Here is a 16,287-nt window from a genome sequence, read left to right as displayed (position 1 = left end):
GGCAGGGCAGGGAGCGTTATGTATAATGGAATATCTCATCATATACGACGGAGATACAATATCGTTAGACAACTACTCTCTAGTGGTGTTATCACAATTGACTACGTAAAGTCAAGAGATAACGTGTCGGATCCACTTACAAAAGGCCTATCTAGAGAGGCAGTTGAAAGATCATCAAAGGGAATAGGGTTAAGGTCTAGGACAAGTCATCATGGCGGTAACTCTACTTAGCAGACTGGAGATCCCACGAGCTAGGTTCAAAGAGATCAAACAAAGTTATGAATGACGGTTCAACATTGTCAAATAACTCAACCCATTCTCGTGATGAAGACAATGTTCAGAAATCGAGGTAAAGCATTAAGGCTTTTTTATGAGTCAACAAAACTTAAAAGTTTTTTAATGATTTGCTAAGTCTGGCAGGATATGACCAGATAGTGTGTCTATAGGATTACACATTTAGAAATCACTTATGTGAGTGTGAAGTGTAAGCCGCTTCAAGGGGAATGAAAGTAAAGGCCCATTCTCTAAGCACTCATGAAACCAGGCGGTGTTCATGGCTGAAACGAATACAACCGTGAGAACCATAGATGGTTAAGGATTGATTGTGTGACTTATGTTGTCAAGTTATACAACAAAGCGCAACGGTTCAAAGATATCAAATCTACCGATTGATCGAGTATATCCGATATAAGTTCACTACGGAAAGTTCAAAGGAAAACCTACTTATCCGAATGTAATTAATTCTTGCATGTAAAACACACACGCGTCCGTGCATTCCTTTATTTTATAGCCATTCCCCATTCATGTGGGGAATTGTTGGAATTTTAAGCTTGTGTAGCTTAAAGAGGGTGAATGAGAAATGGAGGAAAAATGAAATATTTGAGTTTCCCTCCTTGGCAAAGGGACATTGTCCCATATTGGAGGAAGAAAATGCTTTTGATGGGTATATATATAATTGCTCTTCTTCTAGCTCTTAAAGAGTTGAGAAGAAGGCAAGCCTCGCACCGTCGTCGTCGCTCGCTCGCTCGGCTCAGATTCAGATTCAGATTTGGATTTGGATTTGGTCAAAGATTGATTGATTAATTTTTTTGGACAAAATTCCTTTCAATTATTTAATTAATTAATTAAATAATTAATAAAAAATTCAATCCGGAATAACTCATGACCCGCGACCCGGTCCGGTCAGGCCCATTTTCTTTTTTGAATTATTTTAAATCTATTTTCCCGCAATATTTCAAACAACCCTGTTCCAACAGCCATAACTGATTCTGAAAGGTTGCAAACCTTTTCAGAAACAATGCCAGCAACTCTATAAATAGAGTTTGAATCCCAGAATCTTTCCTTACGAAATTTTTTGAGCTTCTTCTTCTTCTGCACAAAAATTCCAGTGTATTTTACAGCCTTCGAGTGGCTCGCTGTTCATCGGCGTTTTGGTACCAACACTCCGGTGAGTTAAATCGTTCTATCCTGGGAGGATATATTCCAGCAACTCGGGTACTTAAGGAGAATAATTTTTTTAAGGACACACTGTGTATTCAGTGGGCTCGATTTATTCTTATACTGTTTTTCCAGAATTTATTTCGTTAAACAAGTATTACTAACTTTCTGTTTTGTTTATATATTTCAGAAAGGTTAATAGTTTATTACATCAATATAGAACTGTAACAATTGAACATTTGGCAAACGAGATTTTGGTTCATCAATCTACTTACACATAAAATGTATTGAAATAGTTTTACATGGATATAGCACATCCATCAAGTACTCCGATGGTTCTTCGATCACTTGATGTGAATAAGGATCCGTTTCGACATCAAGAAAATAACGAAGAGCTACTTAGTCCTGAAGTACCATATCTTAGTGCAATTAGTACACCAATGTATCTTGCTAATACTACAAGGCCTGACATAACTTTTTCAGTTAATGTCTTGCCAATATATAGCCCTGCTCCTACAAAGAGACATTGGAATTGAGTCAAACACATATTACGGTATCTAACTACCGATATAGGCTTATTTTATGGCAATGATTGCAGTCCCGATCTTGTTGGTTATGCTGATGCTAGGTATTTATCCAACCCACACAAAGCTCAATCTCAAACATGCTATGTGTTTACATGTGGAGGCATTGCCATATCTTGGCGATCGACTAAGCAATCAATCGTAGCTACTTCATCAAATCATGCTGAGATAGTTGTTATTCATGAATCAAGTTGAGAATGTATATGGTTGAGGTCTACAATACATCTTATTTGAGAAAAAAAATATGATTTGAAGTGTGACAAGCTACCCACAATTTTGTATGAAGACAATGCAACATGGCATAGCTCAATTGAAGGGGGTTCATAAAAGGGGATAGAATAGTGATATCAATATGCAACAAGTTCGTTCAAGTGATAATATGACTGATTTGTTCACCAAATCTCTACCGACGTCAACCTTCAAGAAGCTAGCGTACAAGATTGGGATGCGAAGACTTACAGATGTGAATTGATGCTCTCATCAGGGGGAGTGAATATGCGTTGTACTCCTTTTCCCTTACAAGGTTTTGTCCCACTGAGTTTTCCTTACAAGTTTTTTAACGAGGCAACCAAAAAGCGTATTTCTAAACATGTGTACTCTTTTTCCTTCACTAGAATTTTTTTTCAATGGGTTTTATTTTAGTTAAGGTTTTAACGAGACATATTATCTGTTGAATAGACATTCAAGGAGCAGTGACATAAATAGAATTGTATTTAAGGTGAATCTCTATATTTTAGAGAGATCTTAGGGTTTGTTACTTGGTGATTAAGTCACTTTTTCCCTATAAATAGAGGGGCCCCTATTCCATTGTAATTGACCCAAAATAAATAAGAATCTTCTCTATACTTTTCTGTCTTTTTCTTCTCTTATTGTTTTATAAGAGATCAGATATAAACAAGAATTGAATCATATAGAATGTACAACTGATTAAGCTCAGAGTATGACTAGGCACTAAATTGATTTTCAAACGAACACCACAATAAGTTATGTGGGCAATGGCGGACACTTTTGCTCATTGTGTCACTGATAGGAAAACGACTTTTCCAAATAGGTTAATTTTCATTACCTAAAAATACTTAAATGTTGAAAAGCACGTGCAACGACCTTTGAGCGTCAAGATATTTTGGGATATACTTAGTGTTAAAACATTATGAGTCGAATTTAGGATCTAAACTTTATGAATTTAAAAATTTAAGATAACGAAAGTTCAAAATTTCATATTCCACATATTTAATAGAATTTACGGATAATTTCAGAGACATCTCCTCACATTTCGTTCTATCACACTGACCTCCCTCGTGATTTTGGATATTATGCTTATTTTTGTAATCTTTTTTTACCAAATTTTTAATGTAAATAAAATACATTATAACAAATTTGCACTTTTTTAAGATTCTATTTTATTTAATTAATATTGTGATCATTTTTAAGAATAGTACTGAATAGGTTGTTTGCTAGAATTACTTTTTATCGACTGTTTGGTTTAGTGTATTAAAAATAACATGCATTGTATAATATTTTTTTTAAAAAAAATCTTTGTTTACAAAAATAACCTCCACATTCTTTGGAAAGTATTTGAAAAAAGTTTTGAAAGAGCAGTTTTGTTTTATACATACTTATCCATGTATTATAAATCATGATATTGCTAATGCCATAATTTGCTATGTATAAGAATAATATTGAATATGGTGTATAACTAATACATTATACATATATTAGTTAAACATAGGTTAAAATCTACTATCAAATAAGGAATTAATAATACCAAAGCTAATGGATATTTTATTTTCCCTACTATATTCTACCAAATGATCCCTTAGTGTTAAACAACGCACATGTAGAGGGAGTCCCGGAACTAATCTTATGAATTTGAAATTTTAACAACTTCAATGGCTAATAATGAAGTTCGGAATTTAATATTTCATACGCTTACGAGAATGTAACACATACATCGGACTAGGCCATAGCTACTGAGTTAAGTTGAATTCGTAATTTATATTGTAGATCCACACCTACACATATGAGACTCGAGAATTTCACGTTTGGAATTGTATATATTGCAAAAGTTCAAATTCACTTTTTTGAGATAAAAGATTTTTTGGAGAAAACGAGGCTTGATACAAAATTAGCCACAAACAAGTTCGGATAATTGGAATCTTATTGAAATTTTGTGTGCGTTTTGTGAGCGTAAAAAAAGCTCTTGATTTTTTTAAAGGAAAAATGACATTATATAACCGTTCTAAAAAAATAGTCTAAAATGTATATTTTTTTTTATATATATAAATTTATATTTTGTATATATATAAAATAGATGAATATAAATAATTTCTAGCGCAGGCTAAAAGTAAAAAAATTTTTTTTTAAAAAGTATACCATAAAACTAGTACTATATTTTTCAATAAACAAACCCTGAAAATTTCGAACTCTTTTTAAACAAACACGTAATATTATTGTTTGATGTATTAAATTATATCAAGATTAATTAATTATATATGACTCAAAAGATAAATTAAACATTTAATAAAATGATAGCAGACCTTATAACACAATGATTATTTCACTCAATCCATTGAACCACAAGTAATTAGTTCCATACACCTAAAATATCATCTTTAACCTCTGCCTTTCCTTTTTCAGGCTTTCTTTTGTGTTCCTCACTTCACTCATCTGCACTTAATCTAATCTAATTCCATAATCATACACAAAAACAAAACCCAATCAAATCCTACAATTTCATCTAATCTTAGCACCCTTTGTCTTTAGATCCTCCATACATAATTAATTCACACAGTATAATATTCTTTGATGTTATTAATAAATCATATATAGTGGTACAAGGAATCTCCTTTTTTTTGTAGATTCAAAGAATAATGGGGAATGTTAATGGAAGAGAAGATTTAGAAGAAGGCGGAGGCAATATTATCCCATCTGGGGTTGAGGAGGTTGATGAGGTTGATTCTGGTGGGGCCCAAGAAATTATGGCCGTTCAGCAGGTTGATGGAGAGTTCATGGGTCAATCTCCACCGTCCAGTCCTAGGGCTTCTGCTTCACCTTTGATGTTTCGACCTGAGGTTAGTTTGTTAATTTTGTTTCCCTTTCTTGGATATGTGGGGTGGGGTGGGAGTTGGGGGTTAGTCTTTTCTTTTTTTAATTTGACAGTGTTGTTTGGGTCAGCAGAGGCGAATACAGGAATTTGAGAAGATGGGTGCACCATTACTTCAAAGACAAACATGCTTCAAAGATAAATATTCAGTTTCATGATATAAAATTTTACAAAATCAACAACTTGACTAGCAAAAATTATCCAATTCCATTATCTCAAAAATACATCGTCAATTTACATTTGTACTCGACGAGCTTTCATATTTTGAAACCGATCCATAATAGCATCATTACTTACAGTTGCAAATGCATTACGCTCAAGTTCATTCTTAAATAAATAGCAACACAAACAAAATGTAGCATCTGCTTTTATGCTATACTCCAACCATTGAGAATATGAACCTTTAAGCACCTAAGGGTGTGGCCTAGTGGTCAATGAAGTGGGTGAGAACCATGAGGTCTCAGGTTCAAATCCCAGCGGAGGCAAATACTAGGTGATTTCTTCCATCTATCCAAGCCTTGGTGGATAGAGTTACCTGATACCTGTTGCTGGTGGGAGGTGACAGGTATCCCGTGGAATTAGTCGAGGTGCGCGCAAGCTGGCCCGGACACCACGGTTATAAAAAAAAAACAAAAAAAAAACTGAACCTTTAAACCAATCGGGATTGAATTGACGCATTTTGTTCCCAAACTTAGTTTTAGGGAAGTCATGACCAATCGGTTGACAAGGCCCTCTTTGAATAAAATATCTTCTCACTTCATCTCGAATGTTAGGACTATAATGATAAATGGGTATTCTTTCTTTAGGATCTGTTTCAAGAGATCCAAACCTAAGAACACTATTAACATTTGAAGGAGGGGAAGGAATTGCTTCTCTATGAACTTCTGGAACTATTTGTGAATTAGCATATGGTTGACATGAACTAGAACTTGGTTGTCCATTGTTTAACTTGATCAAGTATCTATCCATTTTGATGTTCGAAAAAATTGTTCCTACAAAATTAAATACTAGCATTTATTCAATCTTAGACCATATCCATTTTATAAATTCAAATCAATCTTAATCATAACAAAGAATTCACTAAAAGGGGAATCACATAATGAAATCACACATTCACACCCCTTTCACATTCAAATATAAGAGAATCACGAACACTTACAAATTCATAATATAGTAGGGGAATCACACCCCTTCTAACTTACAATAATATAAAATGAAAACATACCAATTCGTCCGCAAAATATGTAATAGTTTATCTTGATCAACTGAATGTCTCTGCGACTCTGCCCAAGTTCCGGACTTTTGAAGCGAGTTTCACAATGTAATCTGCCAAATGACACACGCAAAAAAAGCATTACACTGCAGGTTAATAGGATTCCAAAAATTAGATAAACAATGAACCAAACAAATGAGGAAAATAGAAAAAAATTATAAAGATGAAAGCAAATAAAATAACTGAGATTAACAACAAAATAAGAAATAAAAAATATACCTGCTTAAGGAGTAAAAGAAACTTGGAAAATCCTTGAGAAAGAGAGCAAATAAGATTGAAGAATCGCTGATAACAGAGATTCTAAAATACCATTCTGGAATTGCGAGATTATAGCGAAGTGAATCGAGAGAAGAAAGAGGATCCGGTGATTTGGGGTTTAGAACTAGATTAAGAGAGAGAGAGAGAGACGCAATTGACTTTTGGGGTTTTGGCGTGAATTGGGATTGTGATTTGGGGAGAATATTGGATATTTGGGATTAAAAAACTGAAAAGAAATAATACACTGCTGCCACCGTGCAAAACAAATAAAAGAGAGGAGAAAAAATAATAATTAAGTACAAAAATTGACACTTTACTAGTTGACAGCAAGGAAACAAAGAAAAGGCCCAACTAGTGCACCTTTGACCCATTTTTTATCATGGGGGCCAGCAAATACTTTTATAGATATTAAATTAATTATATATGTCATAAATCAAATTTTGTGGGATTAGCATGGGGTCACCGGCACCACCATTTGTTAGGCAGATCCGCTTCTGTGGGTCAGTTTGTGATCATCTCGACTATTTCACCGTTACCTACAATGTACCAGACAAGACTTAGCCAGATAAGAAGAAATTATCCTGTATTTTTTGCCTCCAGCGGGCAGAGGTGAAGCTTTATAGGTTTTAGATTTTAAAATGATGACTTTAGGTGCTAGTAACTGGATTCTAAATTTAATGTGTTCATAATTAATGAATTTCTTAATACACATAGACTGTTTGAGCAAAAGCTACTAGTTAGGCCAAACCCGCTACAGTCTTCTAGCTCCGCCACCGTCGATGAGATTTGAACCTGAGACCTCATGATTCTCCTTGCAATTTACTGACCACTAAGCCACACCCTTGGGTGCAGAGGGGTAGTCTTTTTAGTTTTTCTTTTTATCTTAGTATTCTCATGTTTTTAGTATTGGAATGAAAGAGTTTATATGAAGTGGAATGCTTATTGAGGATTCATGTAGCCAACTTCAACTAATTAGGATTTGAGGCATATTAGTTGTTGTTGTTTATGTAGGTGTAAATTTCAAATATTATTCTGTTTAATTGGTTGATACTAGTTTGGATTGCAGCGTAGTTGTTGTTTTGCTTGTTTAGGTGTAAACTTTTGTTCTTTTTCTATCTAATTGCATGTAGGTGTAAAGAAATCTTTTTTCTATTAGGATTTGAGGCATATTAGTTGTTGCTTATGTAGGTATAAAGTAATCTTTTTTTCTGTTTAATTGGTTCAAACTAGTTTGGAATTGCGGCATAGTCAGTTGTTATGTTAATCTTTGTACATCTAATTGCTTGAAGTTTGCGGAATCAAGTAGACTTAGACCGGAGATATTGTAATACAATAGATGGTTGAAAACAATAAAGGTTATCACTTTAAAGTTCATCACTTTAAAGTGCTGTATATATTGATGAAAACGATATGGTTCTGAAGTCTGAATGGTTTTTGAAATGTCAAGTCTATAAGCTCAACTAGTTTATTCAAGACACACATTTGTTATCTTCATTCTATATGACAAATTATCTAAGAAATGTGAAGGGAGCTGATTGAAGGGAATTTTTTTATATTTAATTAGAGTTTTCTCCTTGAGGATTTTCTGAATTAGTAAAACCAAGAGCACCAGATAAAAACTTTGAAATTAAGCAGCAAAAGTAAAATCTTTGAAACTGAGAAGAGCCTCCTAAAGCAATTGCTAAACTACACTTTCCACTTCTAATGTTGATTTCTGTTATCAGCGAGCGTGGAATCTATGTCTCTCATGTTTTATTGATTTCTAAAAGATTACTAGTGTATAATTTAAGGTCCATCATGTTCTTAGTCTGATTTATCTTAAGAGATAGGCCTAAGAAGTCTTGGGGAGAGGTTATTAGGCGAGACATGGCGCAACTGGAGCTGATTGAGGACATGGCCCTCGACAGGAGGGTGTGGAGGTCAAAGATTAGAGTAGAAGGTTCGTAGGTAGTCGAGCGTTTCTCTTTGTCTTACTCAGTTCGTTTGCATTAGTGTTAGTATGATATCTTTTATCCATAAATGGCTATTACTACCTAGAGTTTGACTGCATTCTTGGATTCAATCTTATTTCATCTTGTTGTTATTCCTACTTGTTGCAATTACCTTTTCTTTTTCAGTCGTTCTCTAGCCGAGGGTTTATCGGAAATAGCCTCTCTGCCCCTTCCAGGGGTAGGGGTAGGACTGCGTACATCTTACCCTCCCCAGACCCCACTTGTGGGAAACTACTGGGTTTGTTGTTGTTGTACTCTTAACCTTTCTCCAAAAAAGAAGATAATTTGTATGGTCAATGTTCTTTTGTTTTCAAATGTTTGCCCCAGATGCCAGTGGTTCCTCTACAAAGACCCGATGAGGGGCACGGACCAAGCCTTTCATGGCCGCAAACTGCTTCAGAGTATGAAGAAACCGACGAGCAAGGAGTTCCAATCCTGATATCTTGGACACATGAGGGCAAAGAAGTTGTTGTGGAGGGTTCATGGGATAATTGGAAATCAAGGTTAGAAATTTAATTTTCTCATCCACATTCTACCTCAAAGCACAATTTGCTCATGCATGATCTCTACTTAGGCTTCAAGATTGCAAGTTAACGTTGAAATATTCAAGCTCTTTTTTCCAGGATGCCTCTGCAAAAATCAGGGAAAGATTTCACCATTTTGAAGGTGCTTCCTTCAGGGGTTTACCAATATAGGTTTATAGTTGATGGACAATGGCGGTGTTCCCCTGACATGCCATGTATTCAGGATGAAGCAGGGAATGCTTACAATCTTTTAGACGTGAAGGTATATTTGTCATCTTGTTGTCATGGCTGTTACTACATTTTCAGGAATTCATTGATTTTCTACGTCTAGTTTTGTGTTGCACTGTTTCTTCAAAGGCACAAAGCAATAATTTGATCCAACTGGGATTGAGAAGGGTAGAGGGGAGGGCTCATTATCCACTGAGTTTCGAACTGTGCACCATAGCCCTGGGGAATTTCTTAAAAAAAATATTAGTCAAATTAACTGCACCAAGTCGAACTGTGTTGTGTGTAATGACACGGAGGAATACTCATTTTTATGTGATTGGCAGTTTCTCTTGCATGAGTACACGTTTCTGTTAGATCTCTGTGTATACACTGTTGATTTGTGACGATTGAGTGAGCTGAGCCTTCTTGTAGCAAGTAGTGTCTGCCTATCGAACCCACATCTTAATTATGAATTTGACTTCAATCATGCTGAGAACTCACCTTATGGCACTGAGACTGCCACTTCTGAAGGAGTTGTCTTCATGGCTCATTCTTATACAGGTGTAGATAATTCGAATTAAGAGGTTTCTGAAATGGCATAGGGCTCTTCTACATAGATCCAAAGCTCCTATGAGTTGCACTTATGCTACTGGTTTTGGGCTGTCAAAAGATTTGGCATTCAGAAATGATATGGAAAAAGATTTCATGTGTCTCTAGCGTCTAGGTCGAATCTCTGCTGAATCTCACTATATCTTAGCATCAACCACACGGTGCACATACACACAAAAAAAAGAACCTTTGCTGTGACACATTTTTTCACTATTTTCTAGTTTGTTCATGTCTACAACAACAAACAACAACTTTGCCTCAGTCCCAAACAAGTTGGAGTCGGCTATGTGAATCCTCACATGTTTCTCCATTTAAGCTCAGCACAGTTTGTTAAAGGACCTTCTTGGTACTAATCATCAGTAAAATACTTTACCTTGTAAAAAAAAAAAAGCTCTACTCACTTTGTTCATGTCTGTGCAATAGAAATTACGGTGAAAGATCACGGAGTAAATGTCTGAGTATGTCTCTTTTTTCTCAAAGAAAATCATAGACAAATAGAATTCATTATGGTTTTTTGAATCAAACCCACTGTTCATAAAAGTATCCCTAATTTATCATCCCGAGGGGAACATGTGCAACATCTCTGGACATAGTTAATCTATGTGGGTGCTATCTTGTATGCATCATCACGTTGCTTAAAGGGGGTTGTTAATGCATTTACTCGGCCAAAATTGATCTAAGAAATTTCTAAAAGAGAAACCCCCTCGCCTTGCCTCCATGTCAGGAAAAAATAAAAAAGCTGAAGAGGGAATGTGAAAGATAAATCTTAATGATTTAATAGGCCTTTTTTATTTTTTTGATATCCTCGATTTTTTTCTGTAACCTCTATTTCATTTTTTTTAATAAATAATTTTGGTTTTTTGCTCAATTTTGCAGAGAACCTGTTTAAGAAGTCTTCGCTTGCATTATACTAGAATACCTTCTTTTTTTCTCTGTTTAGGGGTAGTCTTTTGGATGGGGAAAGCTACAAAGTATTGATATCCATGTTCATTCTTAAAAAAAATAAAAAAATTAAAGGTGTTAATATCCATGTTTTTCAGATTCAGAGTTAAAAGATGAACTTTTCTTTGGTGAAATTTGTCGCTTCTTTAGTGCCTTATGCAGCCTAACCTCGGGGGTTATTTCCAGGGAATTTTAGGTGTTACTGATTATTTCTCACGCTAGATCCTTTTGTTCTCTGTTTCTTCTCCATTCACTATTGATTATTTGATTCATGGTTCATCATACTGGTTGCCTGCAAGCAAATGGCCACAAAACTATTTTTCTATTATTTGATCATTGTCATCCACAAAACTATTTTTCTATTATTTGATCATTGTCATCCACCAAATTTGACAAGAGTGGGTTGCTCTAGTGGTGAGCACCCTCTACTTCCAACCAAGAGGTTGTGAGTTCGAGTCACCCCAAGAGCAAGGTGGGGAGTTCTGGGAGGGAGGGAGCCGAGGGTCTATCGGAAACAGCCTCTCTACCCTAGGGTAGGGGTAAGGTCTGCGTACAAACTACCCTCCCCAGACCTCACTAGTGGGATTATACTAGGTTGTTGTTGTTGCTGCTGTTGTCATCCACCAAATTGTGCGTCTTTTCAGCTACAAGCCTGATATATTTAACTAATTTGTTTATTATATTTATAGGTCTTAACAGATAAAGATCAGCTTTTCACATGTTATTCTGCTGCTGTTAATTATAAGCTTGTAAATGCTTTACTTATTTCCTATGTAACCCCGATATCCCACTTTGCAAGGAAGATTATTTTGGCTGTTTATGAGTCCTTTGGTTTTTGTCACTTCCACTATTATGTGATTTTCTTTTTCATTTTGATGTCCATAACTTGCTTTTGTTTCTAGTGGATATTGATGTGATTAAAAGCGCATTCTAGCACTTAGATGAAAACTCATGACGCTTGTGGACTAATACGGAAAAATATGTAGCAAGACAAGCTTGATCCGCTCCAACCCTTTTTTATATGGTAAACACCAGTTCTGCGAACCCCCTCTTCAGAGGACAGTGGCAACCTCATGGTTGGAGGCGAAGGGCTCTTTTCACTAGGCTATCCCGCCTTTGTCGTGTGGTTCACCCAACCTTAGGTTGGCTTTGAGTCCAAGGGATCAAAAGTGAGAGTTCCACTTTTGACTCCTAGGTCTTTGAGTCCAAGGGAGCAAAAGTGAGAGTTCCACTTTTGACTCCTGGGTAGGAGGGGTTTTGGGGGGCGAGGTTTGGGGTTACCGTATCAAAAAGAAAAAGTACAAGCATGATTAGCCCGACTTTGTTTGATGACACAGGTTGTTCTCTAATTAGTATTAGCCAAAGCTTGCTCGAATGAGTCATAGAAGTCTTACTCAACTTGCGTAGCTGCCTTTACTGACTATTCTCATCATTTGATGTATTGATAGTTCTAAACTGAGTTCATTAGTATTTGATCCTTCACCACTGGGTATATGGATGGGGTTTCTCAACAAAAAAAAAACATGTAATAGGGTTTGTTTGGTATGAAGGAAAATGTTTTCCTAGAAAATATTTTCTTAGAAATAAGTGAACTTATTTTTTGGTGTTTGGTTAGTTAGCAAAAAATATTTTTTGGAATTAATCTAGGCAAACACTGTGGAAGGCGAAATGGGTGAAAGGGAAGTAGGAGCAGGGTGGTAGGGGTTCGGGGTCTAGGTCTGGTCGGGGTTGGTGTTTGAGATTGGGGTTTAGGGCCGGGATCGAGGACCATGTCGAGATTGGAGGTCGGGTTGGGGGTCATGGTCGAAGTCGAGGTTTGAGGTCAGGGTTCGCAGTCAGGTCCAATGTCTGGTCGAGGGTCAGGGTCGGTGTCGACGTCAGAGTTGGGGGCCGGGGGTTAGGGTCGAGGTCACGGGTCAGGGTTGGGAATCGAGGTTGGGGGTCAGGATCGGAGTCGAAGGTCGGTGTCGGGATGATTACATCATATGCCTCTCTCTCTATCTATCTATCTCTCTCAGAAGAGAAATGTTTTTAAGTGCTTTATTTCCTAGTGCAATTAGTTACTCCTTTGCTTTGGCGTGCTATAACTTGACAAATATTATCCTTGCTGATGCAAGTGCAGGATTACGTTCCAGAAGACATTGAGAGCATTTCTGGTTTTGAACCTCCTCAATCCCCAGATTCCAGCTACAATAACTTGCACCTTGGAGCTGAGGACTATGCAAAGGAGCCGCCCGTGGTCCCACCCCATCTACAGATGACCTTGCTTAATGCCCCTTCATCTCACATGGAAATTCCACCTCCGCTTTCGAGGCCTCAGCACGTGGTGCTTAACCATCTCTACATGCAGAAAGGCAGGAGTACTCCTTCTGTGGTAGCACTTGGTTCAACTAACCGGTTCCTGTCCAAATACGTGACTGTGGTTCTTTACAAGTCGATACAGAGGTGAAAGTTCGCAAACCTATCTTTATGATAGTCTTAAATAACTCAAATATTAGTAGCAACATAGACCAGGAGGTCAGCGGTTCGAGCCGTGTAAACAGTCTCCCGCAGAAATGCAGGGTAAGACTGCTTACAATAGACCCCTGTGGTCCGGCTCTTCCCTGGACATAGCGGGAATTTAGTGCACCGGGCTGCCCACTAAATCTTATTAAAGTGAAGCATGTGGCTCATGGATACTGCAGTTAAAAGCAAAAGGCAGTATAGGTAATGCTTAGAAGTTTTAATGGTAGCAAAGCTTGACTGTGACTTCCTCCATTTACTTTGCCATCTTTCTCATTTGGGCCTTCTTTCTTTAACACACAATTGATCAATTCCGATTCTTTCTCTTGTTTGTTTTCATAATCTTATGGATTTAGCTTTGCAACAGTCAATAGATGTTGCTTTACATGGCCAAACTGGAAAAAAGAAATGTTTGAAAGAGCCGTGGAAACCTCTTGCAAAAATGCAGTGTACCCTTGTGGTCTAGCCCTTTTCCGGACCCCGCACATAGCGGGAGCTTAGTGCACCGGGCTGCGCTTTTTGAAAAAGGAGGTTCGAGTGACAATAGCACGGGCTAGTCAGTTTTCGGACTGGTAATTAAAAAGTAGCCAGTGTTTGTAAAGTTATTAAAAAATAGTCACTATTTTGCTGAAACACGAAATGTTCCAGCATAATATGCAGAATTATGAAGCTCTTGCGTATAAACTTCCAGCATATTATGTTGGAACTCCAGCACACGGAAAATTCCAGCATAATATGCTGGATTATGGAGCTCTTGCATATAAACTTCCCGCATATTATTATGTTGGAATTCCAGCACATTATGCTGGATTATGGAGCTCCTGCATATAAACTTCCCGCATATTATGTTGAAACTCCCTTCAGATTTTATTTTTACATGAAAAAGTTGTTAAATTTCGATAACTTTTGAAATTGTGGTTATTTTTCAATTATCAGTTGTAAATCTGATTATTTTTTTATTTTTTTTGGCACTATGCACTGTCAATCAAGAATCCTTTACAAGAGGAATGAAAAATAGGAACTCGTATGTTCTTAAAGTTAAATTTTGTTAGAAAACAAATCATTAACCAGATGTTTTGGGTTTGATCTAATTTAATAAGAATCTTGTTCTCAGTTATATAATACTTTTTTTTTTCAATTCATACACATTTAACCAGAGGTTTTGGGTTTGATCTAATTTTTTTTTAAAAAAGACACGTATGAGACACTTTCCCCTTTAATCGGCCTTATGCGGAGCGAATCTAGATTATTCAAGACTTCAATACGGGTACTGAACTTCGGATGAAAAACCAGAAAAAAGCAATTGGGTACGTAAAAACATCAAAAGATGTAAGCAAAATAACAAACTAAAGCTAGTAATGAATAAAAGGAGCTAGTGATGCAATACCTTTGGACTAGACATTTTCAATTAAAGCTAGTGATGAAAAAAAGGAGCTAGTGATGCAATACCCTTGGACTTTATGTATCAGCACAATCATTTACTAATTACTCTCCCTCGCACTTTTTAGTTTGGTGAATTAAAATTTCAAAAAATAATGTCTGAAGAGATAAAATATAGTAAAAAAGGTGTCATCTCTAAACTTTATATGAAGTGATTCACTCAAACTTTTATATATTATCAGAACAATTAAAGGTTTTGAATTAAGTCTTGCAGCCACACTTAATACACGTGCGCGCGCACACACAAAAATACAGAAAAAACAAAGAAAATTAACCTGCTTGGTTGATGAAATAGAATTTATTTTGTATGTGGGTGGTGCGGTAAAGACATCATTAATTAAAAATATATATTATCTTTAATATGTTAAACTTTTAAATGAGATGATTTACTGAAATTAATATATAAAGATGGAAAAATGATTAAAAGGCAAAAAGAAAAGAAATAGGAAGGAAAAGTCGATGTCTGTGGACTAGCTGAGTTGTTTCACAATGGAGAATATGAAAGGACAAAATATAAAATTGGGTGGTGTAAAATATGTACACATGTATTTCTAAATATATATTTTATCAACAATTATTTTTGGAAACGGTTAAAAATATACATTTCTAAATATTAAAAAAGGACTTTCTTCTGTTTAGTCCATGATCATGTGAAAAAGACCAGTGGGGCATTAGTGTTAATATTTAGAGCCTTCATTAAGTAGATTTCAGACATTTTATTATTTCTTTTTGTCCACTACTTTATATGCGTTTAATAGTTTCAATATTCTTTAATTTCATTTTGTTTACTAGTTAATAGGTGATGAGACATAAAATAAATTCAAGATTTCTTGGCCATTGAACTCTACGAATAAATACACATACAAGTCTTATTTGTAGTATCAACTCATTTTGTACATAGTTCTTGAAAGGTCTTAAAAGCTTGTTGCAATTCCATTTAAAAAATAACAGTAAAACCCATGATCCAAAATAAATTAAACTGAGGGGATGTAACGCGAGTTACAAGAAAAAAGGAAATAAAATAATATGAAACGTGTTATGTAGATGCACCGACAAGAAAAACAAAGAGCAGTATATGTCAAAAAAAAAAAAAAAACAATCTATTTTTTTTATTAATGTGCTACATTCAATTAATGATGCTAACCTTTTCTTCTTCTTTCTATTTGTTTTTTTAAAAGAAACCTTTTCTTCTACAACATCTAAAACTTACTTTCTTATATATATATAAGAAAGTAGTAACTAACATAAAGAAAAAGATTATATATATATATATATATATATATATATATATATATATATATATATATATATATATATATATATATATATATATTATTATTATTATTATTATTATTATTATTATTATTATTATTATTATTATTATTATTATTATTATAAAAGCATGAATACAATGTCG

At 35.4% G+C, this 16,287-nt stretch overlaps 1 protein-coding gene across 1 annotated transcript; it reads left to right on the top strand.

Annotated features, from left to right (window-relative positions):
* The first annotated feature begins 4,582 nt into the window (after window positions 1-4,582).
* On the top strand, window positions 4,583-13,752 carry LOC107776056 (SNF1-related protein kinase regulatory subunit beta-2). The gene is made up of 4 exons (XM_016595865.2): window positions 4,583-5,092; window positions 8,974-9,149; window positions 9,270-9,432; window positions 13,051-13,752. Exons 1-4 carry the CDS (start codon window positions 4,892-4,894, stop codon window positions 13,375-13,377), a joined length of 867 nt encoding a protein of 288 aa, XP_016451351.1. The 5' UTR covers window positions 4,583-4,891; the 3' UTR covers window positions 13,378-13,752.
* Window positions 13,753-16,287: the final 2,535 nt, after the last annotated feature.

The sequence above is a fragment of the Nicotiana tabacum genome, chromosome 13 (genome assembly GCF_000715075.1).
Source record: "Nicotiana tabacum cultivar K326 chromosome 13, ASM71507v2, whole genome shotgun sequence".
In the NCBI taxonomy this organism is placed as follows: domain Eukaryota; kingdom Viridiplantae; phylum Streptophyta; class Magnoliopsida; order Solanales; family Solanaceae; genus Nicotiana; species Nicotiana tabacum.
The sequence above is the reverse complement of the archived record's forward strand: the minus strand, read 5'-3'. Positions and strand labels throughout refer to the sequence as shown.